Genomic DNA, 24,257 nt, shown 5'->3' with positions numbered 1-24,257 from the left:
TTTTTTTTTTTTTTGAACATGAAGTCTTGCTGTATCTCCCAGACTGGAGTGAGGTGACATGATCTTGGCTCACTGTAACCTTCGCTCCCAAGTTCAAGCGATTCTCCTGCCTCAGCCTCCCCATTAGCTGGGACTACAGGTGCGCACCATCATGCCCGGCTAAATTTTGTATTTTTAGTGGAGATGGGGTTTCACCATGTTGGCCAGGCTGGTCTCCAACTCCTGACCTCAGGTGATTGCCCAGCTTGGCCTCCCAAAGTGCTGGGATTACAGGAGCTACCACACCCAGCTGCTGGAGGATATTCTCTAAGATGACTTATTCACATGATTGACGATTTGGTGGCTGCCTGTTTTTTTGCTGCATGAATTGTTTCTTAGGGACTTTTGAGTGCCATGTGACATGGCACCTAACTTTTCCCATAGTGACTGATCTAAGAGCAAGGCAAAAGCTGCCATGTGTTTTATGGCCTGGCCTCAGAAGTCACACAGTATCATTTTCTTTTTCTGGCTGAATGTGTTTTTATTTATTTTTTTAAAAAGGTTTTTTTGAGGTAAGAATATATAACATAACATTTGCCATTTTAACCACTTGGATTTAACAAAAAAAATACTGTTATTTTTACTCTGTATTGGATGCATAGGTAAACCTGTTCAGTATGGGTAGGCACTGCATAGGTGCAAAGATCATTGGGGGCATGGAGGCTGTCTACCACACCCTGAGATTTGGGCACATATCCTGTTTCTTATTAAATTTTTACCCACAAGTTTTAGCATTCACTGATGAGTCTAGCCTGAAATAAATAATAGCTGACAAAAGGTAATTTTCTAATTGTATCATTCTCAGTAGCGGGGAGGGGTGGAGTCTACAGAGGAAATAAAAGAGTAGTTTGAGTAGTAGAAGGATAAATGTTATGTCCTTTGGTTTTAGCACAAAGGAAGTCGTTGAAGAGGAGTTTCAATGTAGAGTTTCAGTATATTTATTGGTAGATAAAGTGGGTGTGAGGAAGTACAGATAGTGAGAGTACTTAACTTTTAAGAATCTCAGATTTGCTGGGCTTGCATCTGTAGTCCCAGCTGCTGGAGGGCTGATGTGGGAGTATCTCTTGAGCCCAGGAGTTAAAGGCTGCAGTGAGCTATGATCATGCCATTGCATTCCAGCCTGGACAACAGAGTAAGACCTAATCTCTTAAAACAAAAAATTAAAAAGAATCTCAGATTTGAAGACAAAAGGAGTAGGCAGGAAAAATAATACTGTGTCTTCTTCTGTTTTGGTGGGGAAGAAAGAAGAGAAGCATGTAGGTGAATAACTAGGTCACCTGGATAATAGAGCAAAGAAAAGTAGATGTGGGTAGAACCCTATCAGAGATACTGCTAGGCAGATTGGGTATACAAATAAGGAGGCCAAGTGTGTTATTTTCAAAAGTGTTTAAAATAATGGATCATGAGATTGAGGTGGGATAATAGATGTAGTGGAACTAGGGAAGGGCTGGAACATAGAGTTGTAGGAGATGTTGGAGCATGGGCCTAGAGGACTCAGTGAGGTTCAAGAATAAGTATAGTAAGAGTGTGAATTAATTGCAGGGTTATGAAGAAAGAGTAGATCATTGTGATTTAATGATCCTTAAACGATTGGGATATGTTGAGTGATGGCAGCTTCCAGTTGTTGGAAGACAGTTCTCCATGGTTCTCACATTTATACACATTTCCTGAGTGTCAGCCCTGACTGCTTTTGTTCAAGGTTGTTTATATAGCAAGCAAACAGCCTTGGAAAATGGAGGCACTGTCATTCAAATTTCTCTTGTAATTCAGTCCACTGTGTGTATACATGTCATCTGGCCCCAGGTCACCCTGTCAGAAGGGTGAATTTAGGCAAATGCTAACAGTCTGGCTTTTGCTATTGCCATGAGTATTAAAGTCCTCTGTGTCCAATGCAGGAGTCTTGTGTCATCTTCTGCCTACATTCATTAAACTGTGGTAGACTAACTTGTCACTTTACAAGTAGAGTAAGATAAGTCCAAGACAAGTAACTTGTCACTTTACAAGTACAGTAAGACTCTTTATAGTTTTTGACACTGAAATGTGGTTTTAGGCATAGTGAAGAAGAGTCTGAATGAAAGCCGTTGAAATTGAGAATATTTGAGGACTTTGTGAGTTGTTCATACAGTTGGCCTTAACTCGCTGGCACACCCACTGTTGTGGTCCAGGGGTGTCGGGATACTGTGGTTGAAGGTCTTACCAAGATCACATGCAGTAGGAAAGAGTTACCTAAAGAAAAGTAATGGGCAGACAAAAAGAAGAGATAAAGAGATACCTATTAATAAATGATAGAGCTGGGATTTAAAAATGAACTATGTCTGATTACAAAGTCCGTGGATTTTTTTTTTTTTTTAAATACGTCTTTCTGCCTTTGCTTGGAGGCTGTATTAGTCCATTCTCACACTGCTGTAAAGAACTACCCTGAGAATGAGTAATTCAGGAAGAAAAGAGGTTTAACTGACCCACAATTCTGCAGGCTGTACAGGAAGCATGGCCAGGAGGCCTCAGGAAACTTAAAATCATGTCAGAAGGCAAAGGGGAAATAAACACATCTTTACCATGGTGGAAAAGGAGAGAGAAAATGAAGAGGGAAAGTTTGAAAGTGCTACATACTTTCAAACAACTAGATCTGGTGAGAACTCTTATCAGGAGAACAGCAAGGGGGAAGTCTGCCCCCATTATTCAATCACCCCACCATCAGGTCCCTCCCCCGACACTTGCAGATTACAGTTCAACATGAGATTTAGGTGAGGACACAGAGCCAAACGATATCAGAGGTAATAATAATCATATCCCCTTTGAAAGATAAATCTATATTACAACTTCAAGGGTGTTTTTTTGTTTGTTTTAGTACAATAGTGAAGTTTTCACATGTTCTCAAAAGAATGCTAATACAGAGTATGTCTTATCAATCCTCTGTTCTGTTCCAGGAAGTTATTATTTAACTGAGTAGTATTTGGGAGAAGAAATTTTAAAGACCTCCTTGCTTAGAAGGGATAAATAACTTGTTAAAAGAAGATAAAAAGTGAAAGTAGATGTGAATAGCCTTTTTGAAATGTAGCTTGAATTCAGATGTTGAAGACAAACAGTAATAGTTTGCATCAATTAAATGGCATGTCCATGAAATAGAATTTTATGCCTGAATTGGCTGAGGATTAACTATATTTAATAGAGTTATTTTTTGCAACTTGGAAGGCTGAGATGTAATGCAAAGACTCAGGTCTAATTCATTTAGGTGTTTAGAATTATATTCCAGCTGTCTAATTGTAGCATCATGGAGATGAAGTAATGATAGCAGGTTGTTTTCCATTAATAGTATAAACTTTTAAAATGTATTTATCACCTGTGGCAGTTCCATATCTAGTTTTCATTTCCAGTTTTATAGATAAAGAATAGGGACATGAAAGTTTAATTAGATTTGATAGATGTTTACAAAGTGTCTACTGAATTCAAGACACCATGCTTAATTCTTGGGAAAACAATTTAAAAATCTGGAGAGTCACAATCAATATTGAACAGTTTGTTTAAAGTTTTGTATTTTGGGGGCATAACACCAGTAGAATCCAGTTTATTTTTAAAAACTTTTGTGCTCCTTTCTATGGCTTCTCTTGTTTATTTTTTCAGAAATGTAGCTATAAGCAGTGAGAGTGTTGATAGTCGATAGGTCTGATTTATCTGAAAAGCCATTTAACTGTGGTATATAATCTAATCTGCTACTGATTGTAGGATGCACCTTCATTTTATGTGCCACTAAGAAAGAAAAAAATCATGCCAAGTAAACTATGACACAGCAATATTATAATACATAACCTGATTTTAGAGATTTATTTAAATATATAAATATCTTAGGATCTATTAAATATGGCATGTCAGAGAACTTAGAGTTCCTTTTAACTCTTTCAGGCGTTGCATATAAAGTTAAAAGATGTGTATATGATTGTTCATCACTATAGTAGCTCACATTTAGAAATCATGTAAATTGCCCATAACAGATGAATAAATTATGGCATATCTGTAAAATGGGGCATTATGTTATGTCTCAGTTTCTTAATCTGCATCAAGTTGATTTTAGTGCTTACCTCATAGAGTTGTTAAAATTAAAGTAGTTAGTACATGTAAAATGTCCTGGCACATATTAACTGAAAACCTGATTGTTTAGAGAGAAAACACAGGAGCATCTTAGTATTAACCAACATTATTATTGTAACACTTATGATTTAAAATCATGATTTAGAAGACTAGTGAACTGCAAAGATGTTTTTAATATAAGTGAAAGATACATAGTATATTCCCAATTTGGTTAGGAGATTTTTAGGCCAGGCATGGTGGCTCATGCATGTAATCCCAGCTGTTTGGGAGGCCAAGGCGGGTCTAAGAGTTGGAGACCAGCCTGGGCAACATGCGAGAAGCTATGTCTACAAAAAATACAAAAATTAGCTGGGCGTGGTGGCATGCACTTGTAGTAGTCCCTGCTACTTAGGAGGCTTAGGTGGGAGGATTGCTTGAGCCCAGGAAGTCGAGGCTGCAAAAGCTGAGTGAGATTGTGCCACTGCCCTCCAGCCTGGATGACAGAGACCGTGTCTCAAAAAATTATTATGGATTTATTTGAGAATTAGTTTTTCACATTGTGACACTTTTTCTCTACACAGTTAGGCATGTTATCACCTAAGAAGTTGATTCTACATAGCCACAATGTAATTATCTTAGGAAATTTAACATTAATACTGTTAACATATAATCCATATCCAAGCATTTCGTTGTTCGGGTAATGTCCTAATTGGTAGCCAGTTTAAGAAGAAATTGATGCAGGAGTCAGATATCAAACGTTGCATTTAGTTGTTGTCTCTTTAGTCTCCTTTAATCTAAAATAGTCCCAGCACTTTGGGAAGCCGAGGTGAGTGGATCACTTGAGGTCAGGAGTTTGAGACCAGCCTGGTCAATATGGAGAAACCCCATCTCTACTAAAAATACAAAAATTAGCCGAGTTACTTGACTCATGCCTGTAATCCCAGCTACTTGGGAGGCTAAGGTAGGAGAATTACTTGAACCCAGGAGGCAGAGGTTTCAGTGAGCCGAGAGCACACCACTGCAGTCCAGCCTGGGTGACACAGCGAGACTCAGTCTCAGAAAATAAAATAGTTACCAGGATTTTCTGCCTTTCATGACAGTGACATTTTCTTGAGTTTAGACTAGTTGTTTTGCAGAATGTTCCTCAACTGGGATTTGTCTGATTTGTTTCCTCCTGAAAAGATTCGTGTTAAGCATATTTGATGGAAATATCACATTGATGATGTCTTGTTCTCAGTGTATTATTTCAAGGGACACATGATATTATTTTATTCCCATCATCCGTGGCACTAAGTTTGATCACTTGGTTAAGGTGTTGTCTGTCAGATCTACTGTGAAGCTTTCGTTTCCCTGTGAAATGTTACTTCAGGCTTTGAAATGTCTGTTCCCCGGTAGTCTTTCTTGCAGTGTGTTTGATATATCCGTTGATGATCTTTGCCTGAATCTGTTATAACTATGGTGGTAATAATGTGATGATTTTCTGTTTCTATCAGTGCTTCCATATTTATTTCTTGGCATGCTTTGATTATGAAGAACTTCATCTGTCCATCCAAACATCCATCCATTGACTAATCTCTCCATTATCAAGTAGACTCAAGTTTATTTTTTTAAGTTCACCGTGTTATGTAATTCCTATTATTATTCATCTCAGTGCTCAGATTGTCCCACATTTGGCCAATGGGAGTCCTTCAACTTGGCAACTGTGCCCTTTTGAAATTTTTCAACAGTTTATAAGCATTTCCTTAATTTCTAGTAAAACAGATAATGTAGGCTTATCTTGTCTTCTTTTCTGCCCCAGACCTTGAATCAGCTCATTTTCTAATGCTGGTTTCTTTTAGTGGAGGTAGCCTATCTACTTGGAGTGTATCTCTGTCCTAGAATGGACCCTTCAGCAGTTTGAGAGGTCATACCAGTCCTTCTTACTGTGTGCCCCATACGCTTACCTGTTATTGGCCAGTGCAGAACTCTTCCTAGTTTCAGCTGCCTTTCTCAAATTGGCTCTCAATGCTTTCCAGTAAGTACTGTTGACTAAATATTTAGTGGTTTTCTTGTGGCTTCGTTCTTCCTCATGAATGCTGTTACCATGTGGGCCTTGTAACTCTTTTCCTTACCTGCTTGTATTTTGGGGTTGATGGTGATGCTTTTACACTCAGTTTTGTTGTGTTATTCCATGAGTTTTTGGTTTTATTATCTATTTGCTTTGTTTGTTTGTTTTTTTGAGACAGAATTTCACTCTTGCCCAGGCTGGAGTGCAGTGGCACGGAGTCGGCTCGCTGCACCCTCTGCCTCCTGGGTTCAAGCAATTCTCTTACCTCAGCCTCCTCAGTAGCTGGGATTACAGGTGCATGCCATGTCACCTGGCTAATTTTTGTATTTTTAGTAGAGATGGGGTTTCACCGTGTTGGCCAGTCTGGTCTCGAACTCCTGACCTCAAGTGATCTGCCCACCTCGGCCTCCCAAAGTGCTGGGATTATAGGTTTTTTGCTTTGTTTTTATATTTGGGATTCAGAAAGGATGAGAAACTATGTTGCTGCCACCATTTTGTCTTGCTGTTTTTTTTGTTTTTGTTTTTGTTTTGAGATGTGGTTTCGCTCGTCTCCCAGTCTAGAGTGCAGTGGTGCAATTTCGGCTCACTGCAACCTCCGCCTCCTGGGTTCAAGATACTCACCTGCCTCAGCCTCCCAAGTAGCTGGGTGATCGCCTGCCTCGACTCCCCAAAGTACTGGAATTACAAGCATGAGCCACTACACCTGGCTTTTTTTTTTTTTTTTACATTGCTCTATTTACTCCTCTTCTGTCAAATCATAGCTCTCTTTGTTTTAATCTTTTCTTGCTCCTCTTGTACCCAAATTCAGCACTTGCCTTTCTGGTGAAGCTAGACTTCCTTTGACTTATATGACTCATACTGTATCTCTCTTTTTTGCATGGATTTTTTTTTTGTTGTTGTTTTTGAGATGAGAGTCTCACTCTGTCACCTAAACTGGATTGCAGGGGCATGATGAGGGCTCACTGCAGCTTCAACCTCCTGCACTAAAGCAATACTCCCACCTCAGCCTCTGGAGTAGCTGGGACCACAGGCATGCACCACCTGTGCCTGGCTAAGTTTTTAAATTTTTTGTAGAGATGGAGTCTCCCTATGTTGCCTAGGCTAGTCTTGAGCTCCTGGGCTCAAGCTATCCTTCTCCCACCTTGGCCTACCAGTATTGAGATTCTAGGCTTGAGCCACTGTGATCGGCCCATGATTTTCTTCTATTTTCATTTCACTTTTATACTGTCTTTATATATGTATATGTCTTACTGTCAGACTGTATCACGTCTCAAAGTCGATCTATATTTTTTATGTTTTAATGTTCTTTTACAATGTCTAATATGATTTCTTTTCTTTTCTTTTTTTTTTTTTTTTGAGACGGAGTTTCGCTCTTGTTGCCCAAGCCAGAGTGCAATGGCATGATCGCAGCTCACTGCAACCTCTGCCTCCTGGGTTCAAGCCATTCTCCTGCCTCAGACTCCCAAGTAGCTGGGACTACAGGCATGTGCCACCACGTTGGCTAATTTTTGTATTTTTAGTAGCTTTTTAAAAAAAGTCCTGAGTGTCAGGTGTGAGGTAATAGAAGAAAGGTAGTGTTGTTGACAGCTTGTGAGTACTTAACTAATTTTAGTTGCATTGACTATAATATGATAGTTGTGTATACATTTATAGGCAATTAGGAATAGGAAACACAATCAGGAAGTACTAATGGAGTAAGAAATGTTTGCTGAAGTCCTGGAAAGCCATCATTTCTTTTTTCTTCCTTCCTCAAAAGGCCTTCGTGGGTTCAGTTTCAGTAAGAACTCTGTAGCAAGCTAATAGCTCCTTTTGAAAATGGAGTGCACTTAATAGCCATGTCATTGGAGCATCAAGTCCAAATGGAGGGCGGTGGGCGCCTGTGGATGGAGGCTTTTTTGCCAGAGGATTCAGTTGGCAAAATCATAATTCATACAAACATGTAGCTTAAAAGCATAATGAGGACTGTGGGATTCCAAAGGTAGAGAATGTGCTTCATCTTGCTGCCTAGCTTCCAACACAGTGTGTTGGTTTTGGGCTACTCTCATATGATGCGTATTTGCAGGATAGCTGACTTTTAAAGGATAGGCAGAATGTTGAAGTGACCATCATAGAGCCCCTGTTATTGAAAGAGTTCAGTAAGGTGTTCAGCCTACTTTTCGATGGTGGGAGTCTGAAGAGACCAAAGCTTTTCCTTGACTTCCAGAGGAATTTGGTGTTGTAAATCTGTTTCTATACTTTCCAGAAACTTGTTGAGCAGGTCTTTGATTTTTATTGGAGTTTTTCCACCAGCTGTGCTGACGGAGGAGATAACATTACAGAGCTATTGAGACTGAGGCTTCTAATTTAACAGCCAATAGTGAGAGCTTTGGCAATCATAGGATAGAGGTACTGAGTCCCGACATACTTATCTGTGGCAAGTGGCAAGGGAGTTTAGGTCACCCCTCTGGGAAAGCACTTCAGACATATTGGAGACTTTGACACATGGATGTAAACTGATCTTGATCCTTGGGCATGAATGTTACGGCAAAGAGGCATTAGAAATGTCCAGAACAGCCTACCAAGTACCATCAGTCTGTGTAGTGAATTTAGTCTGTAACAGCTGGGGCTATAAGAGCAATAACTAAACTCACTTGGCACTAATTCACTGTTAGCTTCCAGCTCTTATTAGCCTTTTTTCACTGGCCTTGTAGGGCTTTTGTGTTGAGGTATTGCATCTCTTCCTACCCCTGGAACCTTTGAGTCCTTTATCGAAGCTGTGGCTTCCCTTTGTCCTTCTGGAATCCTATGCTGTTTCTATTGAACCACCCAGGAAAGAGACATGGTTCGGAGAGTGATTTATATGTCTCATTAGTATTTCTACGTGTTGCTCTTCTTGATTGGGGGAATACCTTATGCACTTATGGATGGGTAAAGATAAGCATATAATACAGGGGATGGCAAACTTTTCCTCTAAAGGACCAGATAGTAAATGTTTTCGGGCTTTGTGGACCGCATTTAGTCTCTATCATATATTCTTCTTTTTTGGGGGGGAGGGTGGGGGTGCTAAGGAATATTTTACAGATGCAACATTACTCTTAGCTCAGGTGTCATAATTTGCTGACTTCTGTTATATCATTTCCTCTTATACTATACTTCAGATGTCCAGGCAATGATGAATATACAGTTTAATTGCCCAAAGACCCCACCTACAAAGTCATGTTAGCTTCCTTACCCCCTGAGAATCCTGCCAACTGAATCCTGGGTAGGATAGTGATCTGGGTGCCTGTATCCAACAGAGTCTTAAAAATTTGGTTTTTCTGGCTGGGCACGGTGGCTTATGCCTGTATTCCCAACATTTTGAGAGGCCAAGGTGGGAGGACTGCTTGAGCCCAGGAGCGTGAGACCCCATCTCTATTTAAAAAAATAAATCGTATCTTTTCCTCTCCTCAAATTCCTTTTAGCATGCTTGGATGAGTGCATGTGGCCATTGAGGCCTCTTGGGGATAGGGAGTGCACATCCCCATCTCTAATTATTTTTCTTCTTAAAGCACTGAGGTCACCTAATTGTTACAGTGGGGTAGAAATGAAGCTGACTGCCAAATTGGTGAGGAAGTCCTCTCCACCTAACCAGAGTAGGCTAGCTGCCAGCAGAGCATCCTTGGGCAGCTCTCTTTAAACATAGTTTCTGGTGCTTAACCTGCAGCCACCTCTTCAGTTTCTCTTCATTATTCAGGCAATAAAATGAAGACCCATTAACTGCCTAGTTGACTGTACAATTTTTCATTTTTTGACTTTGCTCAGATCCCATTAATTGGCCTGTGAGGCCTTTAATTTTCCTCTTCCGAATAGCCATGCCCCTAACAGCATCATATTCTCTCATCACCAAACTGTGAAGAACTATGAAAGAGGTGGAGCAGAAAAAACAGTTTCTCCTGCTGTAGTCTCACAATACAGAATGCTTCTGTGACCCATAAATGTAGAGCGATTTCTCCCCACCAACAAGCAAGCTATCAGTTTTGCAGCAGACATCAGCTGCTTATCCTCTAATTCTGTTCAGTTTGGACGCTGTCTACCTGGAGATGGCGTCAGATTACACAGTTTGGGAACTCAGTCCCACAGGACTGAGCCTCACTTTTGAAACTGATTCTAAGCCCCAGGTGCTTCTGTCCACCTGGCTATGACTTGGGGTTCCCACAGCCCCCTCCTTGGGTTGGATTAATTTGCTAGAGTGGCTCACAGAACTCAGGGAAACCCTTACTTTTGTTTACTGGTTTATTATAAAGGATATTACACAAGTATACAGATGAATAGATAAATAGTGTGCAGTATGTCAGGGGATAGGGAGGCAGAGCTTCCCCAACCTCTTGGGCCTTTTATACAGAGTTCACTGGATAGGCATGATTGAAGCATGGACACCTGTATAGAAATGTGATTGGACAAAGGTATGATCTAACACTAATAGACTGAGTAGGGAAACCCAGGCAGGCCTGTGTGTTCACAATGCTTCTTGGTCTCTCTGTGCAACATTATTTTCTTCTGGGTATTGGGGCAGAACCCCTTCTGAAATGGGGGTTTTATGACCCACAATCAGACAAGGTAGGTCAGAGAATTTCTTTATGTCCAGCTCCATTATAGAAAAGTAGGAGAAGTTTAGAGCATATTTTTAATTTTTATGGCCTGTCTTGGGGAGAAAAAGGAGGGTAGGAAGGGTCCGAGAGAGATTCTGTTTTCTGAGGCCTAAAGCACCCCATTATAACAAAGGACTGTCATTTCACCTTTGTTACTCTGATGCTGTTCTGAAGCTGCATCAGGAACCAAGGACAAAAGGCCAAATACTGTAACAAAAGATACGCCTGTTTTTTTAGTTACTTAAAAAATAACAAGGACTGTGGGAGTTGTGACTCAGGGACTGTGGACAAAACCAATATATGTATACATATATGTGTGTGTGTATATATATGTGTGTGTATGTATGTGTATATATGTATGTGTATATATCATAATATCACAGAAGTCTGTCATTTGACCTTACTTGTAAAGTATCTAATTAAGAGATGCAACTTCTGGGTCAAGAGATAGACAACTTATTACTTAGAGCAATAGCTGTAACCAGAGTATCAGTAATTTTTGGCCATTTCCCATAGGGCACTGCAAAGAGGGCCAGATAAAATCTGTTCGTGCTGTGTGTTGCATTACAGGAGAGGAGCCCTGAGCTTAGGGCACCTGAATCTTTTGTAATAGACAGTAAGCGTAGCTGACCTTTGCTTTCTGTCTTCTGAGGCTATTCACTATATGAGCAACCTTGAAAAGATAGTTCAGAATAATAGGCTGCCATTAGCCTAACTCAAAAGACATGCAGAAATAGGAAAGACTCATGCAGTATGGTTTCCTGACACATGAATGATTCTCAAATTATGATTGACTTTACACAATGTTTTTGATTCACAGCTAAGTTCAAAAGAGGTGTCCTTGATGGACAGACAACATTCTTTCAAGCTGTGAATCACAGGCTTAGGTTTCTTCCATCTTGTGACTGCCTTCTTTAAAATGCTGCCTCTATGGCTTGAATGCTTATTTTTGTTATCTATGTAACAGTTATCTATGTAACCAGTGTGGATACTGGAAATTTGGGGCTACTAAGGACCAGGCCTAGAGGTGACACACATCATTTTCATTCAGACTGCACTGATTGGAACCCAGTGCAATGGCCACATGTAACTGCAAAGGAAGCTGGGAAACGTCTAGTTACATGCCAAATAAAAAGAAACGAGTTTGGCGAATAGGCTGTCTCTACCTCATTTTCGCCCATTCTTGTTAATTTGTATGTAATTACAGAGAATGACAGAAGACAGAGCATTTAAAAAATGAAAGTTAAAAAACAAAATCCCACTACATATCTCACCATTGAGAAATAGCTATCACTTACTACTAAGCAAATATCACAGATTTTTTCTATGCATAGAGATATACATACATACATAAAAAGGATAGAAAAAAATTATTAAATTGAGTGAAACCTAGTGATGTTTTAAACACCAAAGGCAGATTTACTTGACTGTATAGAGGGAAAAGAAACCCTTTTTGTACAAAAACAACAACAACAAAATTTAGCTGAATGTGTGGTATGTGCCTGTCATCACAGCTACTCTGGAGGCTGAGGTTGGAGGATGCCTTGAGCCTGGAGTTTGAGGCTGTAGTGAGCTATGATCATACCACTGCACTCCAACCTGGGTGAAAGAATGAGATCAAAAAAACTTTTTCCTCCTTTACCACAAGAAATACTATTTCCTCAAAGATACCTTTATGTTTAATAATAGAAATTACAAAAGCAAACAAGACGTTGAAGAGGTAAGACTGTCTTTCTAGTTGGGGTGCTTTTTAGCTGTAAGTGATGGAATACTCAAATCAGAGTGGCTAAAGCAATTTGAAATTTATTACTTCATGAAGGTTCAGATGCTAGGCTTTTCTAAGATTGGTTAATTTAACAATAGCCAATTCAGCTGTAGCACAGCATTGTTGACTTTTTTGTGATTTTCTTGACTTTTGCAGTCATGGTTGCCAGGTCACTGCAGTTGTTCTGAGGATCATGGTCTAACACTTGAGCATCTAAAGGCAGGAAGGGAAAACCTTTAAGAATGAGGAGAACAGCTAGAAAATTTCAACATCTGGCCTGCTGCAGTGGCTCACCCTGTAATCCCAGCACTTTGGGAGGTGAGGCGGGCAGATCACTTGAGGCCAGGAGTTCGAGACCAGCCTAGCCAACATGGTGAAACCCAGTCTCTACAAAAAATACAAAAAATTAGCCGGGCGTGGTGGCGGACGCCTGTAATCCCAGCTACTCTGGAGGCTGAGGCAGGAGAATGGCTTGAACCCGGAGGCGAAGGTTGCAGTGAGCTGAAATCATGCCATTGCACTCCAGCCTGGGCAACAAGAGCGAAACTCCGTTTAAAAAAAAAAAAAGCAGCAGCAGCCAGGAGCGGTGGCTCACGCCTGTAATCCCAGAACTTCAGGAGGCTGAGGTGGGCAGATTACCTGCTGTCAGGAGTTTAAGACCAGCCTGGCCAACATGGTGAAACCCTGTCTTGATTAAAAATACAAAAATTAGCCGGGCGTGGTGGCACGTGCCTGTAATCCCAGCTACTTGGGAGGATGAGGCAGGAGAATTGCTTGAGTCTGGGAAACGGAGGTTGCAGTGAGCCAAGATTGTGCCACTCCAGCTTGGCCAATAGAGCAAGATTCTGTCAAAAAAAAAAAAAAAAAAGAAAGAAAATTTTAACTTCTGTTTTATTATCCTGATTGAAACCTATTCCAGGCCTAAAGCAGTCAGTGGCTAAAGAGAATGGTTTTTAAAAATTCCTTTTAATTGCCTTGGACTCTTCCATGTTTGCCTCTAGGCTGGGGAATAGATACACTTTTATGAGGACATGAGAAGGTGATCGTGAATTTTCTTAAGAAATCAGGACTTTGTCAGCAAGAAAGAGGTTTATGTTTAGTCACTGTTTGGCATACTTATGTTTTGTTTTAATTACATGCGTCAGATTTTATATTGAGCTTCTACAGTGAAGGCTGCTAGTATCCCTATAGTCATTTTGCTTCTCCTGCTATCCAGGTTGTTTGTTTTAATTTTTATTTGTTCATTATTTATTTTTTTGAGACAGAGTCTCACTCTGTCACCTAGGCTGGAGTGCAGTGGTGCGATCACGGCTCACTGCAACCTCTGCCTCTCCCGTTGAAGCGATTCTCCTGCCTCAGCCTCTCATGTAGCTGGGACTACAGGCACATGCCACCATGCCCAGCTAATTTCTGTATTTTTAGTGGAGACGGGATTTTACCATGTTGACCAGGCTGATCTCGAACTCCTGACCTCAAGTAATCTGCCCACCTTGGCCTTCCAAAGTACTGGGATTACAGGTGTGAGCCACCATGCCCTGCCAGGGTTTTGTTTGTTTTTGAAGACATTTATATTTTTTCAGGTAGCGACTTTCTCTTATGTAAACATAATCCTCATAGTTGTGTAGGTATTTGTTTTGTATTTAAATTTGTTAGCTGCTCACTATTAGTCTTTTTACCACAGCTTCTCCAGTAAGTTCATTGTACCTCTTAAATTGGCTGAATTTTATTATTAACTTTTTTCAAGAATAAGTTGTTAGGACTTGTGTTCTCTGATTTCTTTCATAATGGAGGGCATTTTCTTTTGCCTTAATTTTTGAACTGTATCTTGGCTGTATATAATATTGTTGGGTCACATTTTATTTCTCCTAAAAACGTAATGGTCCTGGAATATTGCTGTGGAGATGACTAACGACACCTCCCTCTCCCTGTATTCTGCTAAGTTTAACTACAGTAAGTCTTGGTGCTGCACAATCTGTAACAGAATTGTTCAGAATTTTTTTTTTCCATTTTCATTTTATGGAATTTTATGTTTGAATATACCTTCTGTTCCCCACTCATTGAATTATCTGCTTGAGGGACACATGTTATCCTTATGTTTGATTATCTCTGTTTTTTATACCTATCAGATGCTGTGTGCCTGCTTTAATACCTTTTTTAAAATTTGCATTACTGTGATTATTTCAAACCTTTCTTTTAACACTTTAAAAATTTTCGGCAATGCGTATTCTTTTCCTTGCTGTTTCTATTGTATTTGCTTATTCTGTAATGATACAGTTTTCATCTTAAATTTATTACTTTGATTATCTCCCTTCTTACCTTTTCCTATTTTATCTCATTCTTGAGCTTTGTTTGAACTCATGTTATATTTTTTATTTGGCATGCGGACAGTTTTGAGAAATATCTTCATACTCAGTTCTGTATGCTTCTAGGTTGTGATTTTTGGCTATCTCATGCACGTTAGACTCTGTATTTTTTTTTGCCTGTAGTTTCTTTGCCGTACAATTTTTAGAATGTTGTTTATGCTTGATAGACTCACTTTTGACACTTATTCCATTATAATGTAGGTAATGTTTTGAAAATTTTCTCATTGTTTTTGAGATGATGGTTTAAGGGCTATGTATTTTGCATTTTTCTGAAGCCTGTGGGAATGGGAGGGGTACAGTATAAAAGCTTGGGAGGAGGGGTGCAGTATAAAGAGCTTGGCTTAGGGCAGTATGCACTTTTTGGTATAACTCCAGGCTGGGCTCCCTTTTTTAACACAGTACGTTATTAAATGTCTTGCACCAGGTTCTATATCTCAGGTGTTCAGGTGTATCTTAGTCTCATGGGGAATACCCTAGGATTCTGTTTTATTTTTTATTTTAATTGTAACTTTTGAGACATGGTCTCACTCTGTCCCACAAGCTGGAGTGCAGTGGCATGATCATGGCTCACTGCAGCCTCCACCTCCTGGGTCCTCCGCCTCAACCTCCCAGTAGCTAAGACTACAAATTTGCACCACCACACCCAACTCATTTTTGTGCTTTTTGTGGAGATGGGTTCTCATTATGTTGCCCAGGCTGATGTCTAACTCCTGGCCTCAAGTGATTCTTTCACCTAGGCCTCCCAAAGCACTGGAATTACGGAGGAGAGGCACTACACTGGGCCTGCTAGGATTTTATGAAATTAGTTCTTAGCCTTGATACTTTACTTCCAGTTAGCACCTCTTCACTTTTCCTCCTCTCACCTTCAGTTTTTCCTGTTTCTCCCCTGAAGCTAATACTACTCTTTAGGCAGAAAAAGTAGTTTAGTAGGTAAGAACACATAAAATTGCCTCTCTTCAGATTTGGGACTTTCGGTTATATTCTCAGAATTTTCGGGAATTAAGGGGTAGGATTAAGAGCTGAATCCTATAGCACAGTCTAGGGCAATTTCTACTCTAACCTGTATAACTCTACAGTAGTTAGTGATTCACACAATAGAACATTTTGGTTAAAATTATCTGACATTAAGTTTGACTTGCAATATGTAATTAATTTTTTATTTTATTGAATTCCTTTTTATATTTAGCTCATCAGTTTTAGCACTTTAGAGCACACCCTAACTTTATCTAATTTTGTTGTTGTTGTTGTTAGAGATAACTAATTCATCTATTTTTTGAGTAAACCCAGGAAAGAATTTTTTGCTGGAGTTTCTGTGCCTCTAGTTTCTGGAGAAATTCTCGTGGTAGAGAAAAATCGGGTACTGTTCAGATGTGAAGTGCTATGTAAACTTTAAAGTGCTATTTTTAATTGTTCACAAAAGTATTTGGTGGTTTTTTTTTGGTTGTTGTTGAGACAGAATCTCACACTGTTGCCCAGGCTCAGGTGCAGTGGCACGATCTCGGCTCACCACAACCTCCGCCTCCTGGGTTCAAGCGATTCTCCTGCCTTAGCATCCTGAGTAGCTGGGATTACAGGCGCTCGCCACCATGCCCGGCTAGTTTTTGTATTTTTAGTAGAGATGGGGTTTCACCATGTTGGTCAGGCTGGTCTCGAACTCCTGACCTCGTGATCCGCCCACTTCAGCATCCCAAAGTGCTGGGATTACAGGTGTGAGCCACCATGCCCAGCCGTATTTGGTGTTTTTAAGAAGAAAAAGTATATATTTTGCTGAATGTAAATGTGGCAAATAATTACAGACTTCAGTTGTTTATTAGTATTATTTTAGACTGATCAAGAATAAAAGAGCTGAACTTACTTAAAAAGAAACTCACACTAGTATTACTTGTTTGTAAAACAACACGATGATCAGAGAAAGTGATTTTTGATAGAAGTATTTGTTAATATTTTAAATTACTAGTTATAAAAAAATTATTGCATATATGGGGTTATAGTTCAAATTTAAATTGGATTTTACTTATATTCGTTTTTAGAAATATAAAGAGAAGGACAAACACAAACAAAAACACAAGAAGCAGCCCGAACCATCACCTGCATTGGTTCCATCCCTGACTGTTACTACAGAAAAAGTAAGTTTTAAGAATCATATTTTGTTTTATGTAATAAGTAGGTATTTTGCTGATTTTCACCTCTAAACACTGTTTTCATTCCCTAACTTTTCCCAGCTTTTCAACCACATATCATTTTCAACCACATAACTTAGAATTCTCATTTCTTTCTTTCTTTTTTTTCTTTTTCTTTTTCTTTTTTTTTTTTGAGAGACGGAGTTTCTCTCTTACTGCCCAGGCTGGAGTACAGTGGCGCAATCTTGGCTCACTGTGACTTCGGCCTCCCGGGTTCAAGCGATTCTCCTGCCTCAGTCTCCCAAGTAGCTGGGATTACAGGCACCTGCCACCATGCCCAGCTGATTTTTGCATTTTTCGTAGTGACGGGGTTTCACCATGTTGGGCAGGCTTATCTTGAACTCCTAACCTCAGGTGATCCGCCTGCCTCAGCACTCCCAAAGTACTAGGATTACAGGCATGAGCCACCGCACCCGGCCTAGAATTCTCATTTCTCTCTCTCTCTCTTTTTTTTTTTTTTGAGACAGAGTCTCGCTTTGTCACCCAGGCTGGAGTGCCATGGCACAATCTCAGCTCACTGCAACCTTCACTTCCCTGGTTCAAGTGATTCTCCTGCCTCAGACTCCTGAGTAGCTGGGACTACAGGCGCGTGCTGCCACGCCTGGCTAATTTTTTGTATTTTTAGTAGAAACGGGGTTTTACTGTGTTAGCCATGATGGTCTCGATCTCCTGACCTTGTGTTCCGCCGGCCTCGGCCTCCCGAAGTGCTGGGATTACAGGCGAGAGCCACTGTTCCTAGCCTGAATTCTCATTTCTTACCTTATTCTACCTTCTGTTTATTCTGTGCTTGTCTCCAAAGCCTGTTGTTAAGTAAGGATAACAAGTGGGAACCATCATTGAGACAGATAATTTTGGCTGTGGGTGGACTTCATTCACCTGAGATTTTGAATTCTGACCTTGCCACTTACTGATTGAGTCTTTAGGTTAATTAACCTTGGTGTAACTCAATTTTATCATTTGTAAAGCGGGGGAAATTATTAATGAAATTGAATGATAGACTACATGTAAAGCAATTAGAACAGTTTTTGGTTCATAGTGAGAATTAGTAATTATTAAGTATTATTAGAATTATTATCTTGTGGTTAATATGAAAATAGAGGGAGACTGGGACAGAATAAGCAAGTCAAGAACTGCAGTAGGAGATGAGTCTAGGGTGAGGGGCCCATTATGCAAAGCTGTATAAACCAGTGTGAGGACTTTGTGTTTAGTTTGATCGAAAAGTGAGCTGTTGGGGGTTTCTGAATTGAGATGTAATGTGGTCTGACTTATTTTGAAAGGACCTCTGGCTGCTTTGTTTTGGACAGGCTATGGAAAGTCAGAATGGAAGCAGGGAGGCCATTAGCAAGGTATTTAGTCATCCAGAGAGAGATGGCGGTAACAATAGAGGTAGTGATAGGTGATCAGATTCTGAAATCAAAGGTTGAGCCCACATGATTTTCTTACAGGTAAGTTAGAGGCATATGAAAAAGAGAGAATCCATGGATGATTCCAAAGATTTTGGGTCAGATCACTAGAAGATACAGAGTTACTGTTAACAAAGACAGGAAAGATGGGGGAGCATACCAGGTTGAGGGGAAAGAGAGGAATTCAGTTTGGGATACGGTTTTAGTTTTCTATTGCAGATGAAATTACTACAATATACCAGTTTAAAACAACATAAACTTACTAGTTGTCATCTTGTAGGCCAGAAGTCTCGGTGGACTCAGCTATTTCCTCTAATTAGGGTCTCTCAAGGCCAAAATCAAGGTGTTGGATGGTCTGGGTTCTTATCTGCAAGAATCTGTTTCTACCATTAGTCAGGTTATTGGCAGAATGAATCTGCTTATATGCTTGGTCAGGTTATTGGCAAAATTCGATTCCTTGTGATTGGTTGTAGGATTGAGGTGCCCATTTCTTTGCTGACTATCAGGTGGGGATCAGCTCTTGGCTTCTAGAGCCTCTCTTTATTTCCTTGTGCCATGTGTTACATGATCCCCTCCATCTCATAGGTAGCAATGGCATGTTGAATTCCTCTTATACTTGGAATTTTTTTTGCATGTCTTTTGCTTTTAGTTGGAGAAAGTTCTCCTTTTAAACTCATGTGATTAGATTGGGTCTACCTGAAAAGTCCAAGATAACGTCCTTATTTTAAAATCCATAAGTTTAATTACATCTGCAAAGCCCCTTTTGCCATGTAATATAACATATTCACAGGTTTCAGGGATTAGAATGTGGACATCTTAGTTGAGGGGTGCTGTCCTGCCTTCCACAGATATGTTGGGGTTGAGATATATCTATTAATATTAGACATCTAAGTAGATATACTGACTAGCCAGCTGAATACCTACCTAGTCTGATATTCAGAAAAGAGGTCTCAACTTTGAATATTAAATGTGGGAATTGTATGCATATGGAGTTATTTAAAGTCACAAGACTGAATGATACCACTAAGGGAGAAGTGAGTGCAGGTAGAAAAGAGAATAGGCCTTAGGAGGCCCAGGACCTCCTGTGTTGAAAGGTCTGGAAGAGGAGGTACAACCAACAAAGGAGACTGAGAAGAGACCAGAGTTTGGAAGAAAACTAAGAGGATGTGGTGTGCTGGAAGCCAAGTTAAAGAAAGGTGGGGATAAGTGAACTGTGTCATACATTAAGGACTAGCCCTTTGATTTAGTCATTTGGAGGTCATTACTGACCTTTAACAGTTTTAAAGTACTGATTGAGGCACAAGCCTGATTGGAGTGCTTTATAGAGAGAATGGGATAGAAAAGTCAGACAGTGTGTATAAATGAGGAGCTTTGCTATGAAGAGGAGCAGAAGAATAGGGAAGTGGAGATAATGAAGGGTATTTTTAAAATAACATAAATAATAGGATGTTAGGTACACTAATAGGAATGATTCAATAGAGAGGAGGAGTAATGAAATGGTAGACAGGAATATTGCTACAGTGATGTCCCCTAGAATATGAGAAGGGATGGGATTTTGGGGAAAATATCTTTTGATAAATCCAGAGTTTTTTCAGTAAAAAGCAATGCTTTTAGTTGTGATGATTTGAGTAGTATTAGATTTGAGTGAAGAAAAAAAGGCATGAGATAGTTAACTATAATAATGCAAAAGAAAATTGCGACGATGTTTACTGTGATTTCTGGGTAGTCACAATATTCCACCTGAGGTTCATGGTCAAGACTTAAAAGTGAGGCAGATTTACACAGCTTTTTGTTTTTCTCTGTTCTTGTCCATCTCTATGGATGTGGGCACAAAGTAGGATTTGGTCAGGTTGTTATTTTACCATCTAATATAGCGAATGAGTGAGGGTAAATGCCAGGGGGGTTATAATGATGGATCATATTTAAACCCAATGGGTAGGGAAATGAGGACAATAGATGAGGGGTAGTATATACTGGTTAATGTTTTCTGTGAAATTAAAGGATTGTTGAAGGCTGCACACAGTGGCTCATGCCTGTAATCTCAGTACTTTGGGAGGCTGAGGCAGGAGGATTGATTGAGTTTGAGACCAGCCTGGGCAACTTAGTAAGACCCCAAAGATTGTTGAAGTAGTAAAGAGTGAATTAGAAATATGAAGTGGTATTTAAGAGTATGATGTATAAAATGGAAATTATTGAAGGTTTGAGATTATTTAATCGTATCAGAATCTAGGATGTGATCAGGTCATGAGGGGCTCATGTGGGGCAGAAGAGAAGATCATTGGAAGAGAGGCTGTCAAGGAACAGAGAGACTGGAGGTTATAAAAGATTGTCTAGATGTATATTGAATTCTCTAAGAAGTAAAATAATAGTAGTGTTGAAGACTGACAGTAATGTAGGTCCTAAGGCAGTGGTTGGCAAACTTTTTCTGTCAGGGGCTGAATACTAAATATTTTAGGTTTTGTAGGCCATACTGGCTCTTTTTAATGCTCAGACCTTTGCTGCTGTAGAACAGAGTAGCCATAGACACTTTGTAAACAAGCGAATGTGGCAGTGTTCCAGCAAAACTTTATGGACACTGGAACTTAAATTTCATATAATTTTCATATGTCATGAAATAGTCTTCTTTTGATTTTTTAAAAAAGCTATTTAAATGTGTTAAAATCATTCTTAGCTGTTGAGCTATACAAAAACAGGCGGATGACTAGAGGGCCTGTAATTTGCTATATCCTACCCTAATGATGAAACCTAATGGTTGCTAATGTCTAGTGACATGAGAATTTTTTGCTGGAAGGTTTTAGAGAGTTATAGAATTAACACTGAGGAATGAGGAAACTTACCTCATTTCCATACCCAGTGATACAAGAGCTGTGGTAGCAAAGTAACATTGAGATAGCTACAGATTAAACAGTGGGTTTCAAGGTCGATCTACGTTTTTGTTGGAACAAGAATCAGAAGAGATGTTCAGAGAAAAGAATGGGGTACATTGCACCTTGTTCTCAGAGCACAGTGGAAGGCTTTCAGCTGTTGAAGGGGAGGGGCGGCAGGTGTGGACATAATAGGGGAGGTTCACAACTGTGGGGGGATGAGGCAGGTGAGGATGGACCTGGAGTCCTGATGACTGACATAAAAACAGGGAGAAAGTCATTATCAGATTGACCCTAGTAGACTTCAGGCAAATAAGATGAGGCCTTGAGTGTTTGAAGAGGTTGGGTAGAGAGGTAGTATGGGCTCCTTCTTGATCCTGATGGCTGGTAGAAGACTTCAGTCATAGGTTCCTTTTGGGGGAAGGGTGTCATTTTACTGTTGGTTCACCACACTCTTCTCTTCTCTTGATGGAAAGATAGGGATAGCTCAGGGAACGAAAGGCTGTTTTACCCAGATCTTTAGGGCTCCTTCTAGACTGTATGGATTTTTAAAAATTATTGCTATATGGTAGTTGTACATATTTTGGAGGTACATGTAATATTTTGATACATGTACACAATGTGTAGACTCCATGGTTGATGGTGGTAGAGCACACGTAAATTGAAAGTCAAGGGAACTTTAATTCGTTACTGTAATTTTTAAATGTCTGTGTCATGTAGTGTTTGCACATTTTTAACCTTAGTTTACCATCTGTTTTGCCTTAGTAAAAAATTCCGTTTCATTTATTTCTTTATTAACTTAGATTATACTGCCTTATATTTTTTAGTGCACTTTTTCTGTGACTAACCTTTAACCTTTTTGTACTATAAATGTTTTAAAACTAGAAATTAGCAACAAATATCTACTTCAATATTATGTTATATTAATGTGTTATCACTATCACCTTTTAAATATTGCAACTGTAATTTGCTAATATAATATTTTCACACAAATCTTTGGCAACGATGGTAGTGGACCACTGGTGATACATAAGCATTGTTCACTAAGGTTGTTATCAAAGGGAGTAAAAGTGTAAGTGTCTTTTCCAGAAACCATAGCTCTTTGTTTCTATGATTGGGGGATTTCAGTTCTTAGGTAAAAGATAATTAGATGGAACACATAGGCTTCCGTGTCTGCAGGAACTTGATGTAGGGAGTCCTTTAATATGACAAAACAAGTAGAGACAGCTTATGTTTTTAGGGAAGTGTGGTTACTCCCCTGATTTCCCCAATTTATAGTATTTCTAAGCACTTCAGACTGGTTTCCTTCTTCCCATGGTAGAAGAGGATATTGCCAAGGAAAAAAAGGGGAGATGCCAGGTGGGGTAGCTCACGCCTATAATTCCAGCACTTTGAGAGGCCGAGGTGGGTGGACCACTTGAGGCCAGGAGTTTGAGACCAGCCTGGTCAGCGTGATAAAACCCTGTCTCTACTAAAAATACAAGAAATTAGCTGGGCATGGTGACACGTGCTTATAATCCCAGCTACTCGGGAGGCTGAGGCAGGAGAATTGCTTAAACCCAGGAGGCCGAGGTTGCAGTGAGCCAAGATGGCACCACTGCACTCCAGACCAGGCGACAGAGTGAGACTCTGTCTCAAAAAAAAAAGGGAGAAAGTCTTCGTTCTTGACCAAATAGAGATTTGCTTGCTGTCAATGTTATTTTGGTAAAGAAATTTGTAGATGCTTATAAGCCACAGTTCTCCTTTTAAATTGACAAAATTGAACATCACACCTTGTTAAAAGCAATCTTTAACACATTACCTTTCATTATTATTAGAAGACGTCGTTATTTCTGAGCGTTATTATAAATAGCTCACAATTTTTAGTTGTTTGAATTTTGAGGTAATTTAGCTTTTAAAGTACAGTTTTTGTTTGTTTTAAGGAAGTTTTTCGTGTACCAGAGATACATGATCAGGTTTTTGTCTCTTTCTCTTTGCAACATTTTTAAAAGAGGATAAAGGAGAACCTAATTTTAAGTAAATTTTTTCAATTAGCTGTTAAATTTTGTACTGATTTTTTAAGACTTTCAGAAGAAAATTTTTGGTAAAATAAGTTAATTTTTGTGTAATTTAAAAATTTTAATGTTTCTTTAAGGATCATCTTTTAAAGAAATCTTTAGAACTTTAAAGTTATAATGAAATCCAAGTGGAGATTTAATATTTGTTTATTAAGTCACTTTATCTCTTTGTTCTTTTCTTGTATTTTACAATACAATTATATTTGAAAGTTAAACTTTTTTAAAAAGTAAATTTAATTTTGAAGGAAATACACACACGCACAATCTTAGGGCCATAAGGTATTCAGAAGTCTAATGTATCATAAATATACATGAAATGTTGCACATATTTAAAATAGAAACATTGGTAACATTTTGACATATGTACACATTAGTGAAACTATAACCACAATCACAGACAAGAGTTTCCTTGTGACTTCTTTTAATCTCCTCCCTGTCTTCACATCCCTCCCCAGGTAACTACTGATCTGTTTTTTGTCACTTTAAATTAGTTTGAATTTTCTATAATGTTAAACAATGGAAAAATATAGTATGTATGCTTTTTCTGTCTGGCTTCTTTCAGCATAATTATTTTAAGATTTGTTCTTGTTGTATGTTTTAATAGTTCAATTTTTGGCTAACTACAATTCTGTGTATGGATATACTATTAATTTGCTTATCCATGCAACAATTGATGGACATTCGGGTTGTTTTCAGTTTTGGGCTGTTACAAATAAAGCTGCTATGAATATTGTATAAATCTTACAAGATATATGTTTTTATTTCTCTTGCATGAATACCAAGGAGTGGAATGGTTGGGCCACATGGTAGGTGTGACTCACCATGGTAGGTATATATGCTTTTTTTGTATGTGTGACAGAGTCTCGC

General features: G+C 39.2%; 1 protein-coding gene across 1 annotated transcript in view; it reads left to right on the top strand.

The window, feature by feature from the left end:
• MLLT10 (myeloid/lymphoid or mixed-lineage leukemia (trithorax homolog, Drosophila); translocated to, 10) overlaps positions 1-24,257 on the top strand; it is a 134,681-nt gene that overhangs the window by 16,372 nt on the left and 94,052 nt on the right. Inside the window, exon 4 of the mRNA XM_011991333.1 lies at positions 16,917-17,012. Within this exon, the coding sequence (XP_011846723.1) occupies positions 16,917-17,012 (96 nt within the window). The remainder of the gene's footprint in view (positions 1-16,916; positions 17,013-24,257) is intronic.

This window comes from Mandrillus leucophaeus, unplaced genomic scaffold, assembly GCF_000951045.1.
Source record: "Mandrillus leucophaeus isolate KB7577 unplaced genomic scaffold, Mleu.le_1.0 Scaffold394, whole genome shotgun sequence".
NCBI classification, from domain to species: domain Eukaryota; kingdom Metazoa; phylum Chordata; class Mammalia; order Primates; family Cercopithecidae; genus Mandrillus; species Mandrillus leucophaeus.
The sequence above is the reverse complement of the archived record's forward strand: the minus strand, read 5'-3'. Positions and strand labels throughout refer to the sequence as shown.